Here is a 19,853-nt window from a genome sequence, read left to right as displayed (position 1 = left end):
ACAGCAGTCCTCCCTAGCTCACTCCCACCTGCTCAGCCTTGAATTGCAGCATTATTAAAGCACCTTGAAGGCGGAGGTGGAAATTCTCAGCACAAATCACAGCTGCTTTGTGGCTGTTGATAGATCTGAGCAATGAAATGAGCCAAAACAAACTGGGGAAGCATTTGTAAAATGTGTCTTACATTAATAAGTCTAACAGCTACAGACTGCGTGTCCTTCAATTCTTATTTAACCTTGCTCTGGCAAAACTCCCACTGATGTTAAAGGCATTTTCTTCTTGGGTGGGACTTGAGAAAGGATCTGAAAATCCGGCTGTGTACATTACATGCTAACATGCTGTACAGATTGAAGATGAAAACTATAGTAGAAGGCCACTGCTGTTCAAGCTGAAAGTTTGGCTGTTGGTAGAATACAACATCTGAAAATCCCGAGGGTGTTATTTTCCACTGAAAGATTGTTTTTCTTCCAGCTATAGGACAAACAATTATTTTCTAGCAGCAAATCTCTGTTCATTTGTATTTGACTGCTAAAGAATGATGGGAGAGTAAAAGGCACTTGCTCTATCAGTATCCTTAAGTAATTTTCCAGAGTGAGGCATGCCTCTCTCAATCACCCTAAATTTCTATCTCAAGGCAGTTACTGGTAGAGCTAGTGTCAGAATTAGGTTTTCCAGGCTCTTATGGGCTGTCTGTGAAGACATAAGCATGCAATCACATGAGGGAAGGATGGTTACTGCAAATAGAGAGGTAAGACAGAGAATGGAAGAAGTAAGAGGAAAGCTCTAAAGTAAGGGAAGGATGGAAGAGGTGAAGAAGAGCTCCACTGGTTACAGATATTACCTATCTTTTTACCTCTAGATCTCAAAATACTGTAAAAAGTAAGAGGTGAACATTATTACCTGCACTTCAGAGATGGAGAACAGAGGTGTAAGAAAGTGAACTGATTCGTGTACCATCTCCCAGCAGGGCAGTAGTGGAGCTGAGAAGAAAATGCAGGTCTCCTAAGCCCCCTCTCTTGTGCATGTAAGGCCCTATTATACTCTTCCCATTACTGTGATACTTTACAAATGTCTGCTAATCAGACCTTTACACACACACCCAAGAGACAGTTAACCCCTGGCAGTTGCATTTTAAAACTCAGAACTCTGGCAGATAATAGAAGAGACTTGTTCATAGCCACAAAAGGAGTCTTAGAGAAAAGCTCCAAATTTCGGCGTTCTTCTCAGCTTCTAGTCAGAGCATACTTCTACCTCTGCATTGAGAAACTCCAGCTATTGAAGCAGCTGTTTCACACTTTGAGTACACAACAAGCTTGCATTTGTTTTTCCAGTAAGTCAGTAAGGAAGTGAACCAATGAGCAGAGAGAAATTATTTTTGGTCAGATGAGGGACATAGCTATCTGCATAGTATTTGGCTGCCAGAAAGCAAATTACACGCACATGAGTGTAATGGTCACGCTTGATTTTGTAGCACAATAAAAAATGATGAAAATAAAACAAATTCAATTTAACAACTGAAGTCCTCCAGTAGAGGACTATAATAGTAGATAAAATGCTGAGCTCACAGATGGCATATATCCACACGTGATTCCCTTCACTGCCTCCCTATGAAAATGGGGGGGGGGGGGAATTTCCAATCGGCTTCTTAATGGAGCTAGCCAGCTGACAGTGAGAGAGAAAAATCAAATATTCCCAAGATCATAAAAAAGTAATCTTTACAGATAATGAGTACACTTCATTACTTTTCATTACCTGAATGTGAAGAGGGTTCCCATGTCCAGCATAGATAGCAGCTCTGCTTTTGACTTGGGGAAGGAGAGGCGGTAGCGGAGGGTCTCAAAAGCAGGTACAATCAGAGCTTTCTTGGTGTTAGCCAGGTCGAGCTGGATGACAGACTTCCTGGCAAAAAGAAACAACAAATAAAAGCTGGAACATTTTAAATGGAGCAAATCTCTTGGTTTTTCAAAATAAAGTGCAGGGAATGGGGAGCTTGATACTGTAAATGTAACTATAACCCAGACTCATTCCTAAGAGAGCCCTCTATTTTCCTCTACTTTTGATCTGATGCTCTAAGTGCAGAGAGAATACCACAGTTCAATAAGTTTTCATGTTTTTACTGACCAATGCTGCCCTACATGTCCAGGGGTACACAAAGCTGAACTTGCACTCTGAACATGGCCAACTGGCCATCACTTTAGGAGCGACCTAGTTGACTGTTACTACATATATGGGAAGGTGTTGTCCAGTCAATGGCAGTTCAAGAAGAAGAAAGAGATTTATTCAGGACTCAAGTAAGACTGCAAAGTTTGGCTGCACTTCAGCCCAGCTATTCTCTGTACTATGCTGTGCCATCATAGTTGCTTTTTAGTTCATTTTTGGAGTTCTATGTGTCCTGTAGAGTTAGCGTTATGTTAATACCACCATTGACCAGTTATTTGCTTTCGAGAACACTGCTGCCATGGTGATTGGTCTTTGTTCAAGGTAAGGCATGGATCTGCTGCAATGTACATGGCGCAGATCAGCGAACTGTACATCAGCAGTATTTACATGAGTATTGTTAACCATGAGCATGGTAGTACCCAGAGTTCAGAGCTCATTTGTGCTTGGCTCTGTCCATAGGGCAAACAGACTGTTTCCTGTAGAGATGAGCTCTGCACTGTATGAACAGAGGTACCTTGCTTTTCCCCCTCCTTTGCTGCCAGCTGTGCAGTGCAGAGACTGTCTCGGGGTGTGAGCACATACTGCATTTGGCACAGTAGGGCCCTTCTCCAGACAGGGGCCTTAGGATGACTGGTGCAGGAGAACAATGGTTCAGCAGCCTTACCCTGCCTGCCATTCAGTCTATTCTTTCCTAACAAAGTAAAACCCAAAGAAAAAGAAGTTACTTTTCCATCCCAAAACTGAATCCTACTATGCTTGTCATTAGAAATAACTCTGTCTTGATTTTCCTTTCATTATTTTCATATTTCATAGGAGAACTATGCCTCTCTCTCCCTGTCAAAGTCAGTTCCCCTTAACAGGATTCACTGTCCTGACTTTTATGTTATTGCAACAAGCAATCAAGGACAATGTTGACAAGCAGCAAATTCTCTACAGTCTTATAAGATGAAGAAATTGGGATGACTGTCATAATAACAGAAGGACCAAAACAAATCACTTTTCTAGGCCCAGAATACCTAGAATTCATTTATATTGCCATCAGAGAAAAAGCAGAAGAGCAAGGCTATTTAATAAAGTCTGAATTTCAGAGAATTCACACCACCCTATAGGCCTGTTCTATAAAAAGAAATCTGCTCTCAGTGCCTTACTGCAAAGTTTGCATTGTTTAAAGATTAGTTGCCACATTCCAGTGAACTTCTTCACAACTGAAGGATTTTAACAGCATCATATTACAACTTTTTTTGTGCTTTCTTCACTAGCTTCTCCTTCACCATCAGTAATGGCCAAGACACCTGCATGTAAATAGGTGGCTCCTTGACAGTCAGCCTCCACAACCTTTCAGAATCATTGAGCAGTGCCAGAACCATCTTTATGATGCTCTTAAATGTTTCTTGCCCATCACAACTTCTTGTAGAGCAGGGGACACTAACATAGTTCCTTTTCCAGTATCTCAGCTTTCTAGACTCTGTGCAGTCTATAGCCCTGGAGTGGTAGAGCTTTGGGGATTCAGTTCTAGGAAGGAGCAGGTAACATTTGCAGTGATGCTCAGCCTTTGGGCTCTGCAAGGAAAAAGCAGCTTCCATTTATGGATGTTACTATCTTTTTGATGGAGAGCTCAAAAATGCCAGGAAGACATTAAGGCCTCGCAGTCTGAAGCTGAACAAAGCTGAAGCAGACATAGGTATCAAATGAGTAACAATAGAGACTGTTAAATAGAGCAAGTTGTGTTGCAACTAGTGCTGAACGTGACTCATTTTGTAAGATATGGGATATAAGCACAAAAATAATGTGGATATCAATATCCTTTCTGCACACTCCCTACTCCTGTCATCTGCAAATTTAATATAGGTGTCAATGGCAGAACTGCTGGAAAGAAGAAATGACAGTACCTTCATGAAGAAAACCAAAAGGCAGAGGGAATAAACTGATGGAAGAGGCTGAAATCACTTGCACCATGAAAGGTCAACGTGAAAAGTCAGGTAAGTGGAGAGAAGCAGAGGTCTGAAAACAAGAACACTTGTAGCCAAAGTCAAACTACTAGAGGTTCTTCAAGAATGAAATAAAATAGCAGCATAATCTCTGCAGAAGTGATTTCAAGAGATTTGTGAGTATCTGAGGTAAGGTCATGTTGGTAAGGTCAAAGTGGAGGGGTTCACCAAAACCATCTGTGAGACATGCTCATTCAAGAAGTCCAGCAGCACTGACCTGCTAGTTGAATAGCCTGCCTTTGGTGTGGATTAAATGACATAATGGACTAATGTAAGGGGAAGAATGGATCAATGCTGACATCCAGGTGACAAAGTACAATAGAAGCCATGTAACTCGTGATAATGTCAAGGGGGATTAGGGGGAGAAACACCTTTCATTTCATTCTGATAACTTGGCTGGTGGACTGTTCCTTGGACAAGAAGATTAAAATCTAACCTACTCCTACTGCAAGCAAATCTACTTTTCTTTTTCTGTGGGGTGACTTTTTTTTCCTGTTGTACGTGGGGATGCCATCTGCTGATTGGTTCTGTTACATTTGGAATTGGAAAATTTTCACTGTTGGTATTTCAAGGCCTGTGGAATGTAATGCAGAGAACACATCTGGTTACACCTGGTTACTCTGCAAACTAGCAGTAATAAAGTGTGTAATTCCTGCACTGTCCTTATGAGGGCTGCTTTTTGGATTCAGTAACATGATCCAGTATCTGTCCTTCCCCCCCCCAAACCAAGGATGTAGGATTTTATGAAGAGCTTTCTCTTTGCTTGTGTTCAGACCTGAGGCATGCCATTCTGACACAGTGAAGGGTGAAATTCCTAAACCTACTAATTGACCCTATTTTTTACAGAGCATGGGGGAAATGAATCTTAAATTACAAGTGGTTCCCTGCAGATTGAATGAACTCTAGCATGTTGAAACAAATCTTATCATCTCCACAGTACTTTCCAAAAATTAACACAGCATTCTCATATAGTAGCATCATTCCCATTTCTGGAGGACAGAGCTCAGACCCAGAGAAGTTAGCAACATAATCCTAAAGCAGTGAATTCAGACAAAAAGAGTCCATTAATTCAAATTAGCTTCTGCCATCAAGAACTCAGGAAGCAGTTAGTTCAAGATCAAATACAGCAGTCACAGAGTTTGTGGTACAAACTGGAGAGTTGTCAGTCCATTGTTAAATTCATTAGAATGTTCTTCCTCCCTGCAAAAGCAATGAATGCATACCCTGCAAAGGCATTCAACAAACAAAACCCAAGAGGCACAACATGAAATGTGTCTCTTGCTGAGATGCTGAAGAACAACCAGAAATACTTCACAACTCATATTGCAGGGGACAGGTATAAAACTGTGGATAGAGACTGGATGCCAGGTCCCAATTCATCCTAAATGTGTCCCTGGAAGCAAAGGGCATTTCTTACACAAATGTGTCAGGAAAGAACTTCAATGATAGCTGTGACAGCTGTAGATAAGCAGCCTGCCTAGTTATTTTATGTTAGAACAACACAGAAGATGATCTGCACACCTTACCTGTAGCAACCAGAAAGAGCCTTTACCTCTGGAGCAATGATACAGTGACCTCAGTAACTAATGAGGGAAGTCGACAAAAGACTTCGACTCAGCACAGACCATGAAAGTGTCTGAATTTCATAAACAGGAAATCTTTAAATGATACATTTCTTTCCTTTCCTGCTTCACAAAAGAGTAAGGCAGGACAAAAAGAGGGGGGCTGATGGAGATTAAAAGCATTGAAATGGTCTTACTTGGGAGCTGTGAAAAAGCTCAGTTAGCACAAATATAAGTGCTAGCACCAGATACTTAGAGGGACAGACAAACATCACCTTCACCACCTCCATCTCCTTCAAATCTGGCTATTTTGAGGGAAAAGCACAGCTTCAAAATACATTGAAAAACATGTTGAGAATCCTTCCAAAAATTCTTTTTTTTTCTGAGAAAATATTGTCTGCAGAGAACACAACATACAACATATGTAAATCATCAGACTCGCAGTGAGAGACTTGTTTGGCTCATCCTGTAAAAAGTGATGCCTGAAACACCACATTATTTCTATTTGCTTATGGTTGTTCTGTCTGAAGAAAGGAAGATGAAAAGGTTTGCACATCTCTCAAACAGTTGCTGCCATTCAGATAGATAGCGCTAATCAGCTGCTTGCGGAGACAGTAGGAACAGTCAATGCAGAGAGAAACAGGGCATCCATATTTAAAATCATTTCACCACACCTCCCTGCTATTTTGCTCAGAGAAATATATTGAAAAAGCAACAAAAGCAAAAAATCCAATCCCTATGTTGCATGATAGGTTGGACTCCATGATCTCTAAAGGTATCTTCCAACCTGGTCTATTCTATTCTATTCTATTCTATTCTATTCTATTCTATTCTATTCTATTCTATTCTATTCTATTCTGAGAGTTGGTAGTAGCAGATTAGAAGTTTTGATTCTAGGATGGATATTAGGAAATATTTCTTCACTGAAAGGGTTACCAAACATTGGAATGATCTGCCCAGGGCAGTAGTGGAGTCACTGTCCCTGGAGGTGTTCAAGCAGTGTGTGGACCTGGCATTTAGGGACATGGTTTAGTGTAGACCCTTCAATGCTAGGTCATGGGTTGGACTGGATGATCTTTGAGATCCCTTCCAACTGAATGTATTCTGTGATTCTGTGATATTCCCAGGTAACAGAGACCCATAGTCAGAGTTATGGTGGTATGTGCCTCACAAAAGGCTGGTAGATTAACACAAGGTCTTGGATGCAACAGCTTTCAGTGTGAATCTGTTGTTTGTTTTCTGAAACAGCACCAATGGTGGCCTCACTGTGCATTTAGTTCTATAATGCATTGCCACCATATGAGAGTTATTTCAATGGTTGTAACATCTCAAGTATACTGTGTCATATCATTCTGTTGTCTCTCTTTTTCCTTTCAATGCTGGCTCCCATCAGTGCACTGTGAAGCAGCATGGAGAGACAAGTTGCTTTTTCAGTACTACATGCTGGCATCAACAGCTGCTCTCCTTACTGTGTCCAGCATCGATCTGAAGAAATATAACACTATGCAACCATAATGTCAAAGAACAGAGAAGTTAACAAGAACTGTCCCTATCTTGAGACAGATAATGTGTGTAAGGGACAGAATCATTTTGGAGTTCTTACAGCACAAATTAAAAATAAATATCCCCAAAATGCATGGGAAACAAGCTGACACAGTGCAATAAAATGTCAGAATTACTGAAATCTGCAGTCTTAAATCCATACAATTACAGAACAGTTCAGGTTAGAAGGGACCTTTAAAAATCATCTAGTCCAGCCACCCTGCAGTGACCAGAGACAACTGATCAACAAGATCAGGTTGCTCAGAGCCCCATCCAACATGACCTTGAATATTTCCAGGGATGAGGCTTCTACCACCAATTTGGGCAAGATGCCCCAGTGTTTCATCATCCTCATTGTAAAAAATGTCTTCCCTATGCCTAGTCTAAATCTACCCTCTTTTACTTTGAAAAAACCCTATTACCCATCATTACAACAGACCCTGCTAAAAAGACTATCACCATCTTTCTTAGAGTTCCCACTCTAAGTACTGAAAGGATTCAATAAGGTCTCCCCAAAGCTTTTTTTCCAGGCAGAACAATGCCAGCTCTCTCAGCCTTTCTTCACAGCCCTTTGAATAGTGACTTTGGCCCCCTACATGGAGGCAGAAATTTTGAAAAGACAATTAATTCTCCACATGAAGGAGAGGTGAGAAGGTAATGCTTACTCAGTCAAGCCTGAAACAGAGGAATTCCTCATAAGTACAATACCTGAAGGTACATTTCCCTTTACGCCCCAGATCCCCGGACTTATGGACTGAAAGGGATCACCTACAGGCAGACTGTCACTGGAACGCTTTGATCAACTTTTACCAAATTAGAACAGAGATGAAAAGCAAGACTGGTCAGGACTAAAGAACTGAAATCCTCCTGTCTGGCCACAGGGTGTCCTCCTTGCTCTATGCTTTGCCCTCAGGTGACCAGCCTCTGCAGGGGGAAGAGGTCTTCATTTAAAAAAAAAGGCTCAGTTAATGGATCAGAGGTCTGTAGTTTGCTCAGCTCAACCTGCTCACACTCATTACGATACAATACACACTGAGGTTACTCTGCCCAGTTTCCTTATGCTAATTATTTCTCCTTGACAGGTGCTGGCACTGCAGTCATATTTCTGAGCTGATTAGACTATCATCCTCTTTTCAAGATATGGAACTGGATTAAGAGTGTGTCACAGGGAAAACAAATTCAGTAATGCTTTGCATGTTTTTTCTGTCAGTGACATTAAGAACCAGGACTGTTTAGGGAAATCACCCAGTTCACATCTCTGCTAATGCAGGAGGCTCTTGCACATTTAATAATACTTAGTCCAGTTCAATTTCCAAATTGATTCTTCTTCTGTTCTCAGGGAATTATTCTGATGACTAAAAGGGATCACATTTAGGCCTGGGGTTTTTTTTCCTTTCCCAGCTGTATTGGTTTACTTCCAGTTGCAGCTCCTTCCTCTACTCTAAAAATGTTTATGCCTTTCTGAGCATTGTCATACTTTAAACATCTATAAGCTGCCTCTTTCAGATCTGCTCAGCTGGCCTTGTTCTGGGAACACATGAGAAGGGTGGGGTTTGGAGGGGCTGAAAATGTGGGTGACAGTGGGACTCCCTCCACTGTCCGTTTACCTGAGGTACTCGTAAAGTCCATACATGGGTAAGAAGTCAATGTCGGACAGAAACATGTATGGTGTGCTGATGTGCTTCATGGCCACATTCCTCAGCAGGTTCACAGGATAGAACTGGCCCTCCTTGTACACGATATGGTAGCCCACGTTGTGGCGGCTCATAAGTACTTCGGAGCCCTGGGCGTAGCGCAGAAATTGCTGGGCTTCCGCATCAGAAAGATAGAGAGCCAAGCTGATTGGACCTTCCCAGTGTTTGCAGATGGCCTCAAGCATCTGGAGCCTGAAAGAGGAAGGGTGAGAATAAGAAAGACAGTCTCCCTGTTTGGCACTTTTTGTTTGGGTCCATCTGATAAAATGCAGGTATCTGTCTTTAAAAGAAACAGACTGGGGTCACCTGAGGAGTCTCCCACTCCAGAGATATTCAAAACCTGCCTGGATGAGTTCCTGTGTGATCTGGTATAGGTGATCCTTCTCTGGCAGTGGGGTTGAACTAGATGATCCTTCAAGGTCCCTTCCAGCCCCTAACAATCTGTGATTCTGTGATTCATGCTGTGGAAAGCAATAAATACTTCTACAGCACAATTCATCTCCTGTAAGTTGATGTTTCCTTCTGGAAATGGACTTCACCCTAGACAGGCTTACTTGTCTCCACTGAATGCAAACAAGCCTAAGGCAGTTCTAGCTCAGATACATGCATCCACAACTCAGTGAAATCAACACTATCCGTTCTGCCTAAAGTACTGATGGTGCAGGAAACCCCACATGGATGATGGGACTTCATCTGAAGGGAGCTTTGTGCATTTACAGGGATCTGCCTATATGGATTTACTTGCATGACAGAGGTCTCAATATTAAGCAGTGCTTAGTGCCCAATCCACACTTCAGATCAAGCTATTCTCACACACTAATATAATACAGTGGAGGAGAAAGGTGCACAGACCCACAAATCATTTTACCTCTTGTTCAGGAAAACTTTCCCCAGATTTTTGCAAGATCAAAACAGTTGTTAGAAAGTGACAGGTCAAGGGAATACTGACTTATATGAACATCTGCATTGACTAGAGGAAAAGTCACTGTCAGGGAAAGGACAAAAAGATGACACATTAATTGAAATGGGATTTACTATATGTGGGGAGTAAGGAGAGAAGGAAGCAGAGACATGGCAGTGCTGTGGAATATCAAAAAAACCATTTTAGACAAAACCATCATTAAAGCACTAATTTGTGTATGTTTTAGCAGCACTTCAAATTTCATTAAATCCTTTAAAAACCAGATTGTATTGATGCATATTTTAAAAAATGTCCAGCAGTTACAATACTATTGATGAAAATCACAACAAAAGATCTCATACACAAGCATAAATCAAGCCCAGCCTGATCAATATCATTTAAGCACTTTGGGTAATTTATAGAGGATCGCTTAGGAATTAAGATATGCCACCCAAAAATATAGCAAGGACTGATTACAAAGCCTCTTGAGTTAATACAAATGGAAATGAACCAATGCAGCCTAGCCAGATATTCTATTAAAAATTATGAAGGATAAACTATGCAACATGATTATCTTCCCTCCCTTCCAAATCCATATTACTAGATATTTCCCATTAATATTTATACAAAACACAAGAAAAGTTTTCTGCATCATCATGATCAGAGAAAATAATTTCCTGCCTCCTACTATCTCCCTAAGCTTTGCAGCAGAAGGGAATGATATGCCACCAAACATACATTCTGATTCAAAATTAATAGCTTTTTTCCTACATTTCTGAGTGATCATGATGACATCCAAGATGATATAATCATTTTTTTTCTTAGATATGAGATATTACCTTTACTAGTCTACATTATTTTATCTGTTATTGAAGCTAAGGTTATTATCAGCCCTGAAACACAGAGCAGAATTAGAAACACGAATCGATGAAAAAGATCTAAAAAGTATGTGAAGGCTTTAGGCTTTTGATTGCACAAATAAGAAAGAGAGAAAAAGACTTTTTTTTTTCTTTTTTTTTTTTCTTTTTTTTCTTTTTCCAACATAGTGGAAACCTAGTAATCAGAAAACTCAACTCATCAGCACTCCGATTTAGGGCAGCCTTTTAAAAATGGAATCCTTGCCTAGCACGAAATGCAGCAAAATGCCTTTCAAGGACTCCACGCAGTGGACAAATGGCATACATAACTTATTTAAATGGCACACCTGGTAATGCCTGCAATGCTTTTCCTGGTAGTTAAGTGGGAACTGGGTCTTGCTGGTATAAATCTCCACCTGGACAGCTTAGTGCCCATCAGAATACTCCATTTTCTGTGTTGCTTTCACTGACAAGCTCCACTTCCACAAGGTTGATACAGGCCTGCTGGGTGATGCTCCATATTCTGCTCCCTGTAGGTTATTACTATAGTCTCCTTTGATCATAAAACTTATATTCCCAAGTTTCTAACCACATGACCAAGCTGATTTGGTTTTGTTAGCCATCTTGAGGAATGTGTTCTCTTAAGGACTCTAGAGGAAATAAACGGACTGCTGTTCTGCATAATAAATGAGGTCATAATTCAGTTGGTAAATAATTTAAAAGTCTGTTTTGTTCAGGTGCATTTTGCTGGAATTCAATTGTTTTGTGAGATGCTTTGATTTCACTTTTCTCCTTAACAACACTCAACCCATTTACAACTCATTCTCATCTAGAGTTCTAACGGTGTAATGCTTGTGTCTTTCCTTGCTCACATTCTGATCTCACATTTTTGTCAACTCTCACTCTCGTTTCTGAACCCCAGGTACATACCATGCATTTAAGAAGGCTGCCTAGCCTGAAACACAAGCATGGGAACCACAGTGATGCAATCAAGACACTATCTAACAAAATGTCCCTTCTATCTAAAAAGTGACTATTAACCAATGATGAACAACACTGAACAAAGTCTGTCACAAAGCTTCTGTTTACACATTAACTTTAGCTTCTAAACTTCATCTCTCTCTTTCATTTCCCAGGCCTACAGGACAGGTAAACATAAGCCTGTTACGATAGTCATGTCAGCCTCATCTCTAACAGGACTATAATTGAATACTCTAACAGGACTATAATTGGAGACACTGGGAGTTGCTTTTTTCCTTTACTCTTCTTAGATATCATTTGAAAGAATGATGCAGGAAAAATAGCAAATAGCACACTGCTTATGTACATGTCATCTTACATCTGAGACACTGTTCTTAAATCTCTATGGTTGTGTGGGAAGAGTTTAATAAAAGTAGTTTAAATATGATCCCAAAAAAATAAGGCAGTAACTGAAAGATGGGGAAGAAAACAAAGCAGCTAAACAGTTTTTTGGTATGATATTATTTATTGATTTTAGCTGAAAGAAAGAATTTTCCACTTAAATCAATAATTTATATCAACACACCAATGAAGCAGGGAAGATTTTTCCTGCACAGTACCAGGAGGGCTGTTCTTCCTGAATAAAAATGTGTGGTTCTGTCTATCAATAAAAACATGTGCCCCAGTGAGGATCCAGAAAGGGAAACAGATGCTCAGACTTTGCATCAGTGCCAGAGAATCAGCACTGAGCCCCAGCTCGTTCTTTTCATATTTTTTTTGGAATTAAATTCTGGGGGGAAAATAAACTATGTGCACACATCAGCTTTACTAATTTACTGTGGCACTTGCTCAGGATCTGGCTTAATTTGTTTCTTTATTTTTTTTCAGTTTCCTCAATTTAAAAACCAGACATGGATGTGCATAGCACATCATAACATGATGTGCAGGACGCACTGCTGAGGCACTGGCAAAACAGAACAGCCCTCATTTGTCCATGTTTATTTTAAACCAGGTTGTAACTGTTCTGCTGATCTGAATTTCTCCAACCCTTCTGAAATACTGGTGACCTCCACTGGTGCAGCAGTGATGGTATTCATGGGTCATGTTGCATTCTGTATGTGCTCTGCTAAATGAAATACTAGATTCTGGCTTATATTCAAGGAGTTGTGACCTGCTTTGTAACCCACTCTGATAGCAGTAACTACAAAATTTGGACTAGGTTCGAGCTGGGAAGCAGAAGCAGAAGGAGACTGGCAGTTCCAAATTCCACAAAGCTGTCTGATCCAGACTGCACTTTCAGACCTTCTGAAAAATTACAGCTAATTGCAAGGGTGGGAATCAGAAAGGTGCAGGTGGAACCTGTCATGAAATGAATTTTTTTTTCCCCCCCAAATGAAATACAAATTAAATTCCACTTTGCATCAAAACTGGAAGTCGCAAAGAGCTAAATTAGAAATATTAAATTCTGAAAATCGACATTTGTGTAAAAATGCAATGACTCTCCTCAAAAGCAGATGTGTTTAATTCCACAGTAGCACATTAAAAAAAACCCCTAATTATTTTTAACTACCCAATTTGACACTAAAATGTTTAGTTTTGATTTTCACTCTAAGAAAAAATCATTAATTGAGATTTTCTGCAAGGAAATGCCAATGAAAGTAAAACTAATGTTGTCTAATGAAGAAATACTGTGTGTAAAAACTTGGTCAGCTACAATTACTTGCCTAAGTCTATCACAAACATATTTTTTTCTAAGTTGCCATAAAACTCCATAAACTAATAATGCCTGCCAATATTAACAAGTAACCACCCCTGCAGTTGCAGTAGTCTGCCTATTATGAACTCCACCCACACTCATATGTGCAGTGTGGAGCTGAAGTCTGGATGCATGTGCACTGTTTACATGCACTACTCCTAATTCAAGAGAGGTCTTACAGTATGACTTCCAAGTTTCTACAAAAGCAGTTTTTTTCTCTCCCCAAAGCACTACATAATTGGGATTTCTCTGTAAGAAAATATTGTCTCATGTTTCCAGATCAACAAAAGATTCTTTTTTCCTACCTGTCCATTGAAAGTTGAGCCACTAGTGTTACATCAGTATTGTCTGAAGCAGGCTCATATTCATAATGTAGGAAATACAAATGAGTGCGATGGACGGTGAAACGTTCTCGACGAAATTCATAGCATAAGTCATCCTCATCCAGCTCAGACAGCTGTTTCTGGAGCTAGGAGGAAAGAGTGCACATGAAGATAAGTTCTTTATAGTCATTTGAGCAAGTTGGAGAGAACGGGGAGGTTAGAAACTTGGAATGTGATTCAGTGGGGAGTGGAAGGGGACATACAGAATAGAGAGGTTTCCACGAGCCTCACTCCTGCATGTCACTGGACAGAAGAAAGCACTTCTGAGTAAATCATTGTATCATGGCCTACACATTTTATATATGCATTACATACTTTCAACATCCAGACTAGCAATGAAAAAGTGAGCAATCACAAGTTTCAGAGTTAAAGCCATGCAAATTGTCATTCCTTATTCCAAGCACTGTTTCAAACTACTCACAGACATAAAGCTCCAGCAGAGAAGACTCAGCAACAGATTAAGTTTGTATGCACTGGATCGAGCAATCCCTGTTCTGCTATCTCTGTTGGAGAATAGTAACTGCTACTAGCACCATGGACGGACATCTAGACAAGTTAAAATCTTTAACTGATCATTATTCCAGCTTTTGAGATTTATATATCTGCACCAGTTAGATTTTGGAATGAAAATGTTCCATTGGCTGCAGAGGTGCCAGAGTTAGGCCTACACTATTAACAGGTTTTATGTTTCTGAATATTGAGTTTGGGAAATTCAAAAGGTGGCAGAGTAGCAAAGAAACAGGTATTTTTTGGCTCACTTGGAAACCAAGCCCTTTCAAAGACAAAATGAGCATCTCAAAGTGATCAAATCTTGAGTCACTTTGACATGTAGCTTCAAAAGAATAAAAGTTGAGTTCTGGGGGAAAAGAGAAAGGACAAAGAGAAAAAAATGACCACATGTCTATGCAGCTGACCAATTCCATCCCTGAACTAGATTCTTTTAAAAGCAAACAGCTGGCTAGATAATTTGAAATATAAAAGGAAATTCTGTAAAATGCTATAAAATGTACCACAAAATGAAAAGATGAGAATTCTATTTGGTCAAATAGAGCTCTCTTTGCACTGCTCTAAAATGTTGGTTATTAATAAAGGCACCATTTTAGTCTTTTCATAAAAGCATCCTGTAAGAAGAATACAATTTCATATTAAGCAGTAATTAAGACAAATACTTAATTTTATAGGAGTTGTGGACATCTTTTTATAAATCTCACTGCTTCATGTGACATACAGATTTGGAATTATAGACACTCTGATTCAAAAATCTCTCCTTTTTGTTCTGTTCAGACTCATTTAAAGTAATAGTTTCACCATCTTCAAGCAAAAAAGAAGGAAAACGTAGGTACTTTTTGTTCTGTTACTAAGAAGAGCTCTTGTTCCTGGAACTGTAAGCAAAATGGTCTCCATGAACAACAATGCTTACAGTGGAATTGTTTTCCTGTGAAGGCTGATGGAATAATTCCTAGTATTTTCCTATACATCACTCTATAATAATGGAAATACTTCCTTTGATTTCAGTGAGTTTTGGATCAGGCTCTCATTCTTCTTTGCTATTGCTCTGCACAGATCTTATAACATCCCTCAGGAGAGACTGCTTTTACAAAGACAAGAGTCCGAATCTTGACAAATCTTTACTCAAACAAGACTTCAATTGAAATCCAGATCTCCTTCAGTGGAATAGAAATCAGGAGTTCTTTTACATATTATTGGAGTTTCATTCATTCTGCTTTACAAATCATCATTCAGCTGAATCTGTACTTTATTGTTTGAACAACACTCAAACGATATTTACAACCATGACTAGAAAGAATATTGTATCTTCCTGTTTCTTGCTTGAAAAGAGAATTAGTACACCCTAACAGAATTATCAAGGAGATGACAGAAATTTAAATGGTTAAAATAATAGCAAAGCACATTTCAGGGGTACCTTACTATCCTGCTGTATGTACAAATGGCAAGTCTATAATTGCACACCAGCTATTTAACCAGGCAGTCACTGACTGATTATCAGATTACATATGGGTTGCAAGCTAAGAGGATATCAATAACTATGAGTTAAAGATTAACATTTGGGCCTAAATTATGGCTTTGTGCACTACAGAAATCTGGGGTGGAGGAGACAGAGGAGACACTGTTGGCTCATGTCCAGCTTTTCATTCACCAGAACTCCCAAGTCCTTTTCTGTGGGGCTGCTTCCTGTCACCTCATTCCCCAGCTAGTATTGACAATGAGGGTTCTTCCAGTCTAGGTGTGGGACCCTGTACTTGGTCTTGTTTAACCTCATGAGGTTCGCCTAGGCCCACCTCTCCAGCTTATCCAGGTCCTTCTGGATGACATCCCATCCTTATAGCATATCAACAGCAACACTCAGCTTGGAATCGTAATACTCTCCAATGATATAGTTTTAACTATGACATGCATATTGCACAGATCTATTATTTGCAGATAAAAAACTTATAGCTTGTTATAAGGTTTGCTCCCACATGAATGTCTTTTTGAAAGGTTGGGTTTATCATGGGAATGCTAAGAGATCTGTGCAAACCACAATAAGGACCTTCATATCAGCTGGATTTGATGAGAGCATCCCCATTACAGACCCCTCCATTGTAACAATACACTGACTATAGTGAAGACTTCTCATCCTCACAGTGACAAGTGAGTACCTGCTTAGCACAATATTCACTGCTTCTTAAAAGATTTTCAATGCTAAGGCTACTTGCCACTCAGTATGTGGGAAATGTCACCTCTAGGAACCACTCTTGCAGTTGAAAAATGTGTTCTTTCCAGGCTAAGTAAGGTAGATACTCTCTCAGGAAATGCTGTGGTGAGAAACAACAAGTGCTTTCATTAGCATCATGATTTTACTTGTTTCACAAATGGAAGAAGGCAGCCATGAGATGCCTGATGCCAAATCAAAGAAACAAATACATTAAAAAAAAAAAAAAAAAAAAGAAGAAAAATGCTTAGTTACTTCCCTGAGCATCCAGCTGGAGCAGATGATCAGACCTCACCTAAGGAAAAGTATTCTTTGAAGCTGGTGAAAATGTTGGATGATGGGTTGCACGCAATGATCTTGAAGGTCTCTTCTAAGCTGGTCTATTCTATTCTATTCTATTCTATTCTATTCTATTCTATTCTATTCTATTCTATTCTATTCTATTCTATTCTATTCACACACCAGGCAAGCTAGGGGTTCTCAACTCTACCATAAATCATCATGATTTACCAGGTCTACTTATCTGACTGATACAATTGCATGAGATGAGGTGGTGTTTTCTATCCACATGACATATGGTAGAGCCATATGATACATGGCACACAACATGCACTTTTCACCTGTGAATTGGTTAGTCTGCTCACAAATTTCCCTTCCTAGTGTAAGCATATTTGTGATTGGGATTTTTTTTTTTAACTGTGGCACAGGAACAATCAATTTCCTACCAAAATCTACAAGATTTAATCTCAGGTGAGAGTGAGCCAAAATCCTGATCAGAAGTATTTTCTATGAAATTAGTAGTATTTAAATAAAAGCAACAACCACCAACAGAAATTGCTTTGTGTCTGGAGGCTTTGTAGATCCTGAGGAAGGGGATAAAAACCTAATGTAGGCATCTTTCTCTCTGATGGAGTTTAAGGTGAGGTGAGATGACACTAGGCTGAAGTCACTCACTCAGTATTACACTAACACAACAGGTGCATCTTTGATGAAAGCTTTTAACTTTCTGATCATCTTCCCTTCTCACTGGTGTCTGCAGTTAAGATTCATAACACAAAATCAACTCAGCTTGGCCACTGAGATGAAAACCAGCACCGGCCCAGGATGAAACCATCATCTAGTTACAAACCGCAGCAGTTTTATTTCCTCCAGCGTAGCTGTCCCAGTTCCCACCAGTAGGCAATTTGGATTGCAGCATTAGCGCTTTAAAAGTGTGTGAATTAACTCTTGCCTTTAGGATGGCACAAACAATGCAGATGATGATGCAGGGCAGAAAAAGCCTTCACTGAGTCTTCTTTGGGATGACCTACATAACGTACTTCTGGCTTCTCTGATGATGAGCAATAAAAGCCAGGCTAATCCCACATCAATTAAATCTTTCTTCCTCCCGCGCTGTAAAATTTTATACATCTGCTGTGGGTCAGATTGAGCCTTCTGTGAAACAGAGCTGTGCTAAGGACAAAGAGGATAGTGCCTGAGCAATCCTACCTAGCAAGAAGAACTTTGCTGCAGCATGTAAAAAGTAGCTATTACTCTTGCTGGATGGAAGTAATGGCTTATCTGAACAGCAAATACTCACCACAATAACAAACCAAATATTTAGGCATGCTTAACATCTTAGACAGTTCTGTATATATGAAGTACAACTTTCCTTGATCTCAGCTGCAGATGTCAAATCTTAGTAGTCCTCTGCACTTCCTTTCTCCAGTCCCTGCCAAACGGAGCTGTTCCCAGACCTCTCTGCAGTACAGTGCCTTGACAGGTTTGTTGTCTTCCTTTTATTTCTTTAGTCTGTCCTTAGCCCTGTTCCTTCTTGTGTGGCAAGTTCTGCTAAGTCAGTCCCAGCCTTGTTTCTAGTCCCATAGTCCCTACTCAAATAATCTGCCAGCTCTCTACACCTACAGTCTTCTTGCTCCAAACATTCTTTCTCCAGAATGTATGTCCAAATTACCTCCTTCCTTTCCGCCTTTCATCTAGCTTTCATCTTTTTTATAAATGATTCTGGATTTTTTTTCCCTCTTCCATACTGTTTGGATCTCATTGAGGGCAACAGATGTCCCTCAGAACAGAGACCAAATAGGTTCCAGGTCTCAGTTCTACTGTCCAGTCAGAACCTGGCACAGAATATTCAGAAGAAGCAGTCACAGAAGATGCCAGCCTTTGTCCAGGTCCCCTGCCTGCAGCACGTTCAACTCTGCCATGTCACTGGGATATATATAATCTGCTCAGACTTTTCCAAGCATACTCCTAAGAAAAATGTATCTGGAGATCTGAGCCTCTTTGAAGTCAAAGAAAATACTACTTATGATGGTTTTCCAGCATTATAGTTTGTGTAAGTTTTTACCAGATTGGCAAAAGACACGTTCCTGCCCCAAACGTCAGTTCCTTCTCTAAGGTATGGAGTATTTCCATGATGAGGTCATCAGAACTTGTCATGTGGGCAAACCTCCAAAGCTTTCCCCCAGATTTTATTTTAAAACATGAGAGAAAAGAAAAAAAAAAAAAAGGAGAAATCCCATCATGACAATAAAATCCCACTCCACTTGATCCCCCATCTAGCAATACTGTAAGCACTTGAAAGCGGTGTAATAGCAGCTTCCAAGCAACAGGACAGGCTACCAGCTCAGCATTTAATAACAGCAACAGCTACGGTTTTAGAAACAACACAGCTGGGTAAGTCAGGATTTCACCTCAAAATTGCCATGTAGCATTTGCTATTGCCAGAGAAAGACTGTGTCATGACAAAATTGTAACTTCAAATCCCACTCCTACAAAGATGCAGTATTCTGAAATCCTGCACCAGCAAATGCTACTCAAAGTTATCAGCCTGACTTCAGGTTCAGTACCCTGATACTGTCTTGGAAGCTTTGTTGGTTTTTTTTTTTGCATGCTATTTTTAGACATTCCGAAAATTCCTAAATTTGTTAGCAGAGTTTACACTATGTGGCAAATTGCTAGAATCTCTGGCTTTTCTGGTGGGTACTACAAGCTGGCTGGCACAGCCATTCGCTACTATAAAGAAATGCCGGTTTTGCACAAAAACTTAAGCAGGAAAAAAGCACATCTAGGAAGCAATTAGACAGCTAGGAAGTGATTAGATAGCTAAACAAGTGTTTTCAGGGTGAGCTAGATTTTTAAGCTCTTTCTTTGTATTGCTGAATTGGAAAATCTGAAAACAAAAATATGCAGAGACTTTCCCCTGTGTTTTCTAAAAGCCTTCTCTAATAGGACCCTACTGTCCTTTTCTTAAATTGAGCAAGATCAGCAATAAGCTTCCCGATCTTGTTCTGGGCTTTGGATCAGTACGGAGGAGTCACTGATACGGGACACCCCATTCAA

At 40.0% G+C, this 19,853-nt stretch overlaps 1 protein-coding gene across 1 annotated transcript in view; it reads right to left on the bottom strand.

The window, feature by feature from the left end:
* Positions 1-19,853, bottom strand: part of LARGE1 (LARGE xylosyl- and glucuronyltransferase 1) — a 287,244-nt gene that overhangs the window by 10,160 nt on the left and 257,231 nt on the right. Inside the window, exons 12-14 of the mRNA XM_009896150.2 lie at positions 13,724-13,887; positions 8,858-9,136; positions 1,751-1,897 (exon numbers count right to left, since the gene is read on the bottom strand). Coding sequence (XP_009894452.1) covers positions 1,751-1,897; positions 8,858-9,136; positions 13,724-13,887 — 590 coding nt within the window. The remainder of the gene's footprint in view (positions 1-1,750; positions 1,898-8,857; positions 9,137-13,723; positions 13,888-19,853) is intronic.

Source organism: Dryobates pubescens, chromosome 15 (genome assembly GCF_014839835.1).
Source record: "Dryobates pubescens isolate bDryPub1 chromosome 15, bDryPub1.pri, whole genome shotgun sequence".
Classification (NCBI taxonomy): domain Eukaryota; kingdom Metazoa; phylum Chordata; class Aves; order Piciformes; family Picidae; genus Dryobates; species Dryobates pubescens.
Note: the sequence above shows the minus strand (reverse complement) of the source record. Positions and strands in the feature narration are given on the sequence as shown.